At 44.1% G+C, this 10,493-nt stretch overlaps 1 protein-coding gene across 1 annotated transcript in view; it reads right to left on the bottom strand.

The window, feature by feature from the left end:
• Positions 1–5,190, bottom strand: part of gpc1b (glypican 1b) — a 64,713-nt gene extending 59,523 nt beyond the window's left edge. Inside the window, exons 1-2 of the mRNA XM_070973587.1 lie at positions 5,066–5,190; positions 4,394–4,950 (exon numbers count right to left, since the gene is read on the bottom strand). Coding sequence (XP_070829688.1) covers positions 4,394–4,553 — 160 coding nt within the window. The 5' untranslated portion in view covers positions 4,554–4,950; positions 5,066–5,190. The remainder of the gene's footprint in view (positions 1–4,393; positions 4,951–5,065) is intronic.
• Between the last annotated feature and the right edge of the window lie 5,303 nt (positions 5,191–10,493).

The raw sequence follows: 10,493 nt of genomic DNA, 5'->3' as shown, positions 1-10,493 counted from the left end.
TCGCAATGTTCCTACTAAAAGGTTGTTAAATAATGGATAACACTGTGAACATATTTTTTATAATCCTAACTGGCATGAGAGTGTATTGCTAAGGGGAGAATGAGGTGCCACCACAGGTCAACAGCCTCAGAGGGGGACGGACAGGAGCTAACAACAACTGGTGGTAGATATACGGATACTGTGTAAGTCCACACAGATTAAGATCTTGGATACATACAACACTGCACACTGCCTGTGCTTCAGTCTGGATTATGAACACTCATATAGAGAGGCCATTTGGATTGCAGATCATGTAGATTCTGAGAGTTGGGTGCTTGTATGCCCATTATGAAGAAATTAAAGGTCAAATTTCCAAAAAGTGGAAGTATTTCATTTAATTTGATCAGTGCAGAAAGTTGCTGATATATTTCTGAACAAAACTTTGCATTTTTTGTTGCTTTGTAGTTAGTTTCGCACCATCTCCCTGGCTGACCAGCTCTGTTTTATGCTGGCAGAGGACGCATAACTCCATTTAACCTCTGGCTAGAAAGCAGTGCAGGGGGCAGCAAACACAGTAACAGCCATTACCTTATCATTACCCTCAGTCAAAGAGGTGAGGGTGCAGCCAAGGGAGATTCTCTACCGAGTGTGTGAAAACTCCTGCCCTGTTCAAGCTGCAACACTACAACTATTAGACATTTCAAGACCCAAATTCACAGTCAGGCTGCTGAGTTCAAAACATTCCCATGCTTTTCACTGTGGGCTACCATACTGATCAGCCCATGTTTCCAGCCACAAGTCAGTCTTCAGTCAACAGCAGTTCCTAGCAGGCTGGTGAGCAGCAATCCCACTGTATCATTAGCCAAACACTGGTTAGAGATGACACTTCAGAGCACTGAGCGACTCACAGTCAGCCTGTAGCAACCAGCAATCAACAACAACACAAATACAGCATGGGAAAGCCAATGCCATAGCGAAATGTTGTAGCCTTCCTGCAGATGTCTCATGCAGCTTGTCTCTTTGTATAGGCTTAAATGACATTGAGACTCAAACACTCATTGGCTGCCAGCTGCTTTCAAAGAGTGCCTGGCGCCTCTCTCTTTAAGAGCCGATGAGAGAGAGAGAAACAGAGAGATGAAGAATGTCATCCCCTGAAAGATAAAAGATAAGTCATCACGACTGTAATGATGGGGTGGGACAGGGAGGGGGCAGTGCAGGGAGGAGACAGATGAGCCTCATAAAAATCAATCATCCATTTTTGGTAAACACCAACACAAAAAGCTGTTTCCACAAATGATTACACTCGACGGAGTTGAACTAGCATCATCGCGCTCATTTAAAGAGCATCAATCAGTTCGCATGATCACTTGTGAACCATCGCTTTTCATTTCTGCTCAGCTGATACTGTTGCCATGGTCCAGTAAACAGCGCTTCAACACAGTGATAACAAACAGCTCACCCTTTACTCAATAGCCTTCTTCCATGTGGCTTTGTCTCCAGGGAAAATCACTTAAGAACAGGGGACCATCCAAGTTGTTACATGAGGTGCATCGACGTGAAAGCAATATCTCTTTTTTCACCATTGACTGAGCATAATCAAACAGGGACGGTGATGTGGGATGGGGGCGTTGATCTGGATGGAAATGTTCAGAAAAGTACATAATTCAAATGTAATGAGCTGAGGTTTGATAGTAAAAAGTATAAATGTAAACTTAAATAACATTATGAGAACACATTAGCTGAGAAGCATACTTCTTTTCAACGCATATTACTTGCAGACCTTGTTCCGACTTTATTTGCATAATAATAAATTTGCTAAGGACTTTAATCTCACATGCTGTGCAGCAGCATTGAGGAGGATTCAAAAGTGCTGCGACTGGACATCATTTTCAGAGTTGGGATCCAGCCGTCTCGCCTTCTCGTCCCTGGCTGAATCGGGGTGATGTGCTCAGCATGCGACCTTGAGTCAGGCCCAGCCAATACATTAGGTTGATCAGGCCCCGGTGTCACAGCAGGAACTATCCTTCTGCAAATGTCAGGGATCGTCCACAACATTCGGGTGGCTCATAAATTGGAGGCATAAATTAAAGCTTTCATATTTTACTAAGGTGTTTAATATGCCAGACTGGAGCGGATGAGCGGTTATTTATGCTTGAGAGCCAAGAGACGGGGACACGGGGAGAAATATTGTCAGAGCCAAATCACCGCTTTCCTCTATCTCCCTTTTTCTCTCTCATCTCTCTCTATCTCTACCTCTTCCTGCCCCCCAGTGTCTGCCTCACTCCCTTATTTTGTCTCTTACTGAGAATGCATTGACCCCAGACTTAAGTAAGCTCCACATCATTGATTGAAACAAGAGGAATTGGTGGTGTCATGACAAGACAGATTTGCTCTTTAACGCGTTATGGATTACAGACATTTGAAAGAAAAGGGGATTTCTAAGGGGCCGGGGCTGGCGTTAATTCTGTCAAATGATTTATTCAGTATGGTCAATCAATTAAATTAGAAGTGTCCAGTTACTACTCTGCCCTCACTACCATATGATGTATGTCGTGATGACATGAGCTAACAGTTTCATCACATTACTGCCCCACCCTCAAATCTTATAATCTCTTCCATCCTATCAGTGCAATCACTAGGAAAGTTCTACCGTGTATCTTTGCATCAGATATTATGTTCCCAGATGTGCTCTTGATGTTCCATTTGTGCATCTTAGTTGCTCATCTTAGCTCAAAACCAGAGGGAAATCACGTAAAATCTGCAAGCTGAAAAGCAAAACCCACAGCACATCACATGCTATGTCTGTCAGAACACAATGCTCTTTCCGCTGTGCCGTGTGAGAGCTCATATGCTATCAGAAAATAGAGCAGTTTCTACTTTAGGATCATCCTGAGTGTGTGACCTTTAGGTGAATACTGCAAAAAGTCACCCTTGTATCTCAGTGCCATTCAGCGTGTACTAAGTAGACAAACATCGCTGTCTTCACAGGGGAGAGGAGTTTATCTGCTGTCACAGTGGCGGAGCAGTCTGTGGAAAATGAATTGAACCACATGGAGAAGGTGACTGACGCAGAGTCTGGTGGGGCTTTCTGAGAAGTGGGCATGCTATCAGATTGTAGCAGTGTTGCAGTAAGAATCGTTCAGATGTACGTTGCGCGCCTCCACGCTCATTTCTTGCTGACAAAATATTAATGCTTTACATTCTGCTCTTTACTTCCAGAAATTAGTTCTTTACATTCACTGATTTTGCAGGTTTTGGACAGAGAAATAAAAAAGGATGTGAGTTCAAAAATGAGTTTGATTTTCTTTGAATCTATGAACAGGGTCATGGTTGTGCAAGCACGCACAGTTGTGTTCTGCCCGTGCATGCACGATACTGTAACTGTAGAACCTGAAATTGCAGTAAACTCTGTGTGTGTGTCTAAGCATTGCACTGAATTCCTGGGGAGGCACACGTGTAATCATCTGATCTGCACAGGGACTTGTGACTGTCTGAAATCAGGGCATGAATGACACAGTGAGCAACATTGTATTTGCGTGGTTCTGGCACCATGGTCAAGTGAGTTTGCTGGCTATTTAAGTTAGACATTCCTGCTCAAAGACATCTTAAAGAAGATGAGAGCTATAGGGAGCGACTTCAGCAGTAGCAGCTTAGTTTAGACTGACAGGAAAACTGAGAAACAGGAACAGAAGGAGAGGTGCTGATCCTGCATCTGTTTGCAAAAATGTCAAGTGTGAGAGAATTTGAAGGGACTTTCACATATTTTTGATCAGGGGATCAAACGGCCTGATTGTTTTTGACATGTCTGCACTGTCTTAATATCTTTTCAAAGCAGCTTTTCATCTTGAGAGATAGTCGAGAGTTAGAGCTCCCCTACTTTACCATGTGGCGTGAAATGAGTGTGAGACTACAGGTTTAAAAAGGACAAAGAAAGACAGAAACTGAGTTTGCTCGCTCAAAATAAACTACAAAAATACTCAATTTTGAGCTTGTGGTTAACAAGATATAATTTTAAGTTACAGAGTCTTGCAATGATGCACTGTGCTCACAAACCTGCAATCATTCATTTTCAGGCTCATTCAGAATCTGTCAGATCACCAATGTAACCAACACTTAGTGTGGATACAGTAAATGGTGCTACTGCAGGTGCGACTTTGGCCCCAAAATAGACTAACATTCCTTGTGGGGGACTTGCAGAGGGATTACGGTTCTCAGTGGCAATGAGTTTATAGAAACTGCATGGTGCTGGGTGTTCAACATATTATGACATCATTTTAAACAGTTAATGTCGTGTAATGTTTGGACAGCTAGATGATCCTGAAAGCGTGTTTGGGTTCAGAGGTAAAGATCGGGTTTAGAGCGCACAGCAAGACCGCAGCACAATTTGGTCAGGCTGTGTCTCGGAGGAGCTTACCTGATATTTCAGACTGGGGGACACCATCCAGAGAGAATCCTTTCCCGCTATAAAACACCCGGATATCCGAACAACTCCGGGCTTTGCTGGTCCCTTTGTCCCCATAGGCTGGTGCCGTTAGAGAGCACACTACCAGAGCCGCTATGATGAAGGAATCCATCCCAGCCGATTGTTGTATGTGGACTTAGTCAAGTGCAAATCCGACTGTGCTGAGTCCGAAGCGGAGCTGGAGACTCCCTGTACGTGGCCGCGTGTCAAAGAGAGCTACTGAGTGCTGCTGTGCGTAAAATATCCTCCACCTTCCTTTATCTCCTCCTGCCTTTTTTAGTGCGTCTGCTGAGTCTGTGGCTGCTGTCCGCGCACTGCTGCACGGCACAGGAGCGACTCTTCACAGCGCAGAGGTCCCGTCCCTTCCCAGTCCCAGCGCAGGGCCGATGAGGACAGGAGCTTTATTATTTTTCCTCAAATAACTGTATCTTCTCACGCTGTGCCCAGGATGAGCGCAGATCTCCTGTCTCATCTATCCTCTGTTAGGTTTTTGTTTTTGTTTTTTTCACCTAGAGAGGGAGAAGCAGGAGATGAAAGAATTAGGTTACATATTTACAGCTGAAATGACTGAAAGCGCATCAGAAAATAGCATTGTCGTGCCAGGTTCTGTCGCCGCACGCCTACCGGCTATATGACGGCCCCGGGGGATCTGAGGGAAGAGGTGCGCACAGACAACCGGCACAGCTCGTTTCCAGCTCAGCTCAGGGTTTTTTGAATGATGCTATGCCAGCGCTGCCACTCTGTGGAATGAGGAGGAGGAGGAGGAGGAGGAGGAGAGAGAGAGAGAGAGAGAGAGAGAGAGAGAGAGAGAGAGAGAGAGAGAGAGAGAGTAGCCTGGGTTTCGCGTTTCTCTTGCCGTTTCCGTCACTTTCTGTCTCATCTAAATATTATTTTTAGACATGTTTCAGAATAACATTACTGTCCAGCATGTTTGATTCAGGGGTTTAGTTTTGAAAACATCTGTCATTTTCATTTCCGTTTCTTATCAGCCTTAAAGTGTGTCTGTGGTGCTTGGTGTATCATAAAGTGGTCTGGTTCTCAGTGGAAGAATGTGCCCTATGCGCGTCCCGACAGCTTGTTCTCCAGCAGCCAGGTGTCACAGTCGAACTGTGGGCGTGCCCTCGACCCCAAAGGTGCCCACCCACCAGTGCAGGGTCAGCGCTGAGTACCTCTCATCCTCCCTGCAGAAATTATCTGCACCCATGCGCCAAATCACTCCTCAAGGTGCAATTAAACGACAAGTCGCAGCCTGCCCGGTGCCGTTGCCAGTTTACCTGTCACCTGCTGAATGCCTTCATTTTCTGAGTTTCTGTATGTGTGTGTTTGTTAACAACACAAGCATGAAATGCTGAATAATTTCAGGCTTGATCGAGCATAGAAAACAAGGGATGAGAAATATGAATCAGTATGAAATAAGTTTGCAATAATTCCCCTTTTTTGCTTTTTTTTTTTTTTTTTCTTCCAGTCTCTTGGCTTTTCTTGTGCTGCTTATCCAAATTGCCTTTGTTTAGTGAGAGTCAATTCTAAAGGAAATGCTTTGTTTAGCAGGCTACATTTTAGGCATACTTGGCATTTTCAGGTTATTCATTACTTCTAATAGGATCAGTGATTGCCGGTTCCCAAATCCAGCAAGCCAGTGCCTTCCATAACTAATGCTTTTTTTTTTCATGTGAGAGGAAAAAGTTCACTCAGTACAGGATGGTTCAAAACCCATCCTCCTAGGAAGCAACAATTCAGTTTAAAGGTCTGATGCTGCAGTGAGCTAGCTGATTACACTTTGCACTGGTTTCATGGGTGCGAGGCTCGTGCATCTTCCAATAGCCATGTATTAGGATATGCATAGTCATAAGTTCAGGTAAAAAGTGTTACCTGTGACAATAGAAACATGCAAAATGTTCTGCAGATATGAGGCGACTTTTTGTTGTAGACCCAATTTCCTGGAATGTTGTTGTAGCAACAAAGAGCCAATGCAGTTTCCTCCCTTACCATAACGCCTCTTCGGTCGTCTGAGTGTGTGAAATTGAATCAGACGGCGCTTGATGGTGTCACTCCTGTGGGAGATGCTTTTTAAGGATTGTTTGCAGAAGAAGATGCCACCGCACATTATCGCAGTGACACATGGAAAAACTCCAGCGCAGCCTGAAATAACCAGCCGTCACACGACAGATAGAGAAACAAAAGTGAGAAGCTAAGAGAGAAACAAGGACAGACAGAGAGAAGGAGAGCGCCACATGGCAAGAGCAGTCACTTCCTGCCTCCCCAATCATTCTATTTATGAAGGCAGACATTGTTTATGAATACATTAGGAAATGTTACTCTATAATTAGTCTGTTCCTCATGACTGGATGAGTGCAAACAAAGAGAACAGCATCTCACATATCTAACTGACAAATGGCTACACTTGCTTCCAATTGTTACAGCTCTGAAATCACACAGCATGAATCACACCTTCGCTCTGCAATGTCAAGTGTCTCACTCATTTGCAGCCTGTGCATGTGTACTTGAGCAAATCTGTCACTATTGCAGTTAATCTGCTAAAGTTGAGAAATGTGTAATTGTGCCATACAGGAGACGGCAAGCACTTTCTAATAATGCATCGTGCTGTTGCTCCACTTTTCTTGTTGCTGTGGGGGAACACCAGGCAGAGTTAAGCACATGTGGCAAGAGGTTAATAAATCGAGTGGCCTCAAAGTGTGCATGTGTGTGTATGTGTGATAATATGTCTGTCAGTATTATATATGGGTTTGTGAATGTATGACCTTGATGTGCATGTGTGTCTGTGCACATTTCTTGTGTGTCAGATGTAGTCAGTGTGTGTGTACTGTGAGTTTATGTGTCTGACTGTGGCCCACATGTGGCCATAGGTCGGTAGTGCTGTTGGAGGAGCTGATTGGCCCTCCGCTGTCTGGTACGGGGACCATGCAATTAACGCTCAGTAAAGCCACAGAACAGCCATGTTTTCTTCAGGCTGCCTCCCATTGAAGTTTTATTGGTTCTGACCATGAAAGGCCTGCTAATGAGGAGCAGGATGCTGAGGGGGGCAGGAGGAGGCAGGAAGAGAAAAAAGAGGGGAGGCCAAGTGGTAGCAAAGAGAGGGGAGAGAATCAGGGTGAGAGCCCATACAACTGTCAGTTTAGTGTATACATGCAGCAATTATGTGGTGAGCATTTTGAGGGCGTGATGAGGTTTTCTACTGAAAATTACATTGCTTCTATACGGAAATGCTACAGATGTTTTACCGCTACGTTCAGGCAAAAACACACAAAGTTCCAACATGAGAGATGTATTGAAGAAACCCAGCCCTTTCATTCTAAATGTTCTGGAAACTTTACAACTCATCTGCACAGTGGGTGGTGGGCAGTAGCTACTATACTCTTCATCCACATTCATCTAGCGACACTGACTCGAATGGGGCACCATAGATAGCTTCGTCAGGACGACTGCTCTCAGTATTGCTCTTCCTGCTTGGCCACTACAGCGGACCATCACATGCAATGACTCATGTTCCTCTGAGGCTGACTGCAGCAGCGACAGCCTCTGGTATTCGTTAAGCATTTGAAGCCTAATTTATATTTTACATGAAGGGAACTGAAAGAGCTGTAACCTGGAGCTTCCCGTAAGATGAACTACTAAGAACCTGTAAGATCAAGGTTCTAGGTTTTGCCTTGTTTTTTGCACTGTTTTACAAGTGAGTCATTTTACAAATTACTTTAACAAATCATCACTGTCCAAACACACACATGAAGAGGGACAATGCAAAAACTGGCCCAAAATCTCCTTAAAATCAAAGTTAAGTTCACGATCAAACTGACTCTTTTACAGTTTTGAAAATATGACTTATTTAATCAATTTTACAGAAGAAGAACAATTCCGCATATTGATTCTGTGCTACAAAAGATGAACAAAAAACATAATTTCACTCATCAGCCTGTATTGTGCAGGTGAAAGCTCTCATAACACACACTCATCAGGCTTTCCACACCAGTGGCTGATTAATTACTGATTGCGCCAATTCAATGCTGTCAAACTAAAGACCCCAATGTTTCCTTATTTTCTCTCTTTTTTCTGTGCAATCAGGATAGTTTTGAAACCTGCTGTTGTATTAAACACCTGCTAACGACAACTGCACAGTTCCTGCAAGCCACCAGCATGACTTTATTGTGAAGCAGCTATAGGAAATGTCTGCTGCAGTGATGTAGGTACACTTGTGCTGCCACACCAGTTTTAAATGTTGCTCGGGAGTGATGACAAAAGCAGATGCTCGCACATAGAGGTGACAGCAAGAGCTTTTAAATTCCTGTCATATGCTGCACGAATCACTTGTGGAAGTATCCTATATGGAAATGTGACACTGGAAAATTCTGCCTGTGTTCGTACGTAGAGCTATGTTTACAATATGTGATTTCTGCAGGTATGCAGAGACAAAAAGAGAGAGGGGCAAATGTATCTTTCTGCTGAAGGTCAGCTTATGTAACCATGTGAAAATGGTAAATTTTTATTATTTTCATACTATGCCATTGATATGCTCAAATATAGAGTGCACTCATCCATCACGCCCAGGAGTACATTTTTATGAAGACATTAATGACAAAAAGAGCAGGGTACAGCCAGATCTGATAGACAGTCCAAAAACACACACGGACACACACACACACACACACACACACACACACACACACACACACACACACACACACACCACTTTCACCCTACAAGTAAAGTGTTGCAGTGAGGGAGCAGCAGGATTGGCCAGCGTACAGGGCCTGCTGCTGGGCCTCATCTGGGTTTCTATGTAAATATCAGTGTGCTGTTTCAACAGATGTAATCAGCTTTTAGAGGGGGATCATTGTGTCCTCTTCCTAAAACCAGTCTCATCCTGGGCTCTTACAGATAGCATCGATTCTGCCTCTTTTCTGGGTTTTTATGTCAACCATTAGCCTGACTTCAGCACATTCACCAGAGTGCTCGAGTGTGTACACATTACTCACCGGGCCTATCTCTTCCCCTTCTCCTCTCTCGTTCATTGTCTCTTTTCTCCAGTACATCTCGTTGCCATTTTCTCTCTTGTAAACACACTCTCTGCTGTTCTGTTTTCCTCTCCCTATCTACGCCTCACGAGAACACATGATCCTCACTATCCTGGCCTGTTAAAACGCAGTCATGCATAAAACTTAAATTCAGAGTTGTTTTAATGCCCGCCTTCTCCTCTTGCTGGTCCCTTTGCCATTTTGCTACATCAACCCTTGATCACATTTACCCCTGTCTGTCTGTCTGTGCAAACACAGCCTCCACAAACAGTGGATCTGCATATCTCCACATGCACCGAGCCCTCCCCAGCTGCCAGAGACAGATGATGACAGAAAAAGGAGAAATTTTGATGGTAAGTGCAAAGGGTTGACAGATAGTGTTGTAGGAAAAAATGAGAAATAGCGAGGGAAACTGGGAGGATGGCGGGTGAGCTTATGAGGCAAGATAAGGAGGGAGGAAATATATGATGATGGATGACATGGGGGAGAACGACAGAAAAGTGAGTTGTGGAAAAAAGTAGCGGGGGGACAGCACATTCAGAGCAGAAAGGATAAAGTGTTGGAGATAAAACAAACAGAGAGTTTTTAAAGGAGAGGAGTGGAAAGAAAGGGGTTAGAATTAAGTGAAAACAACCGATGGCCGACGTGATCCGATCCTTGAATTCTTGGGGTTGTTCTTGTAAACAGGCCCTGTCGTGGATGAGAAATGCTCCCCGTGGCGTGTTGCGTTGTGCTTTTGTATATCTCTGTGGGTGTCCTGGCACTTTTTCTGTTCAGTAATCAGAGCACATTCCAGTTTTCTCCAAGCATGGACAGAGAGGGAGAACAAACCTTACGTACACACAGAAGCGCCACGAAGGACAGAAATTACACAGGATGGAGAGCATGAAATCTAATTGAGACACCACTTAAATCTGAATAATGGCCACTGAATGCAGTGTTTTAATATTTGTTCTTTTACTGGGGCTTCACTGAGACAGAAAAGGAAATATCTATATTTATGCAGACATCAAATAAGGGGACTG

Source organism: Chaetodon trifascialis, chromosome 11 (assembly GCF_039877785.1).
Source record: "Chaetodon trifascialis isolate fChaTrf1 chromosome 11, fChaTrf1.hap1, whole genome shotgun sequence".
NCBI classification, from domain to species: Eukaryota; Metazoa; Chordata; class Actinopteri; order Chaetodontiformes; family Chaetodontidae; genus Chaetodon; species Chaetodon trifascialis.
Note: the sequence above shows the minus strand (reverse complement) of the source record. Positions and strands in the feature narration are given on the sequence as shown.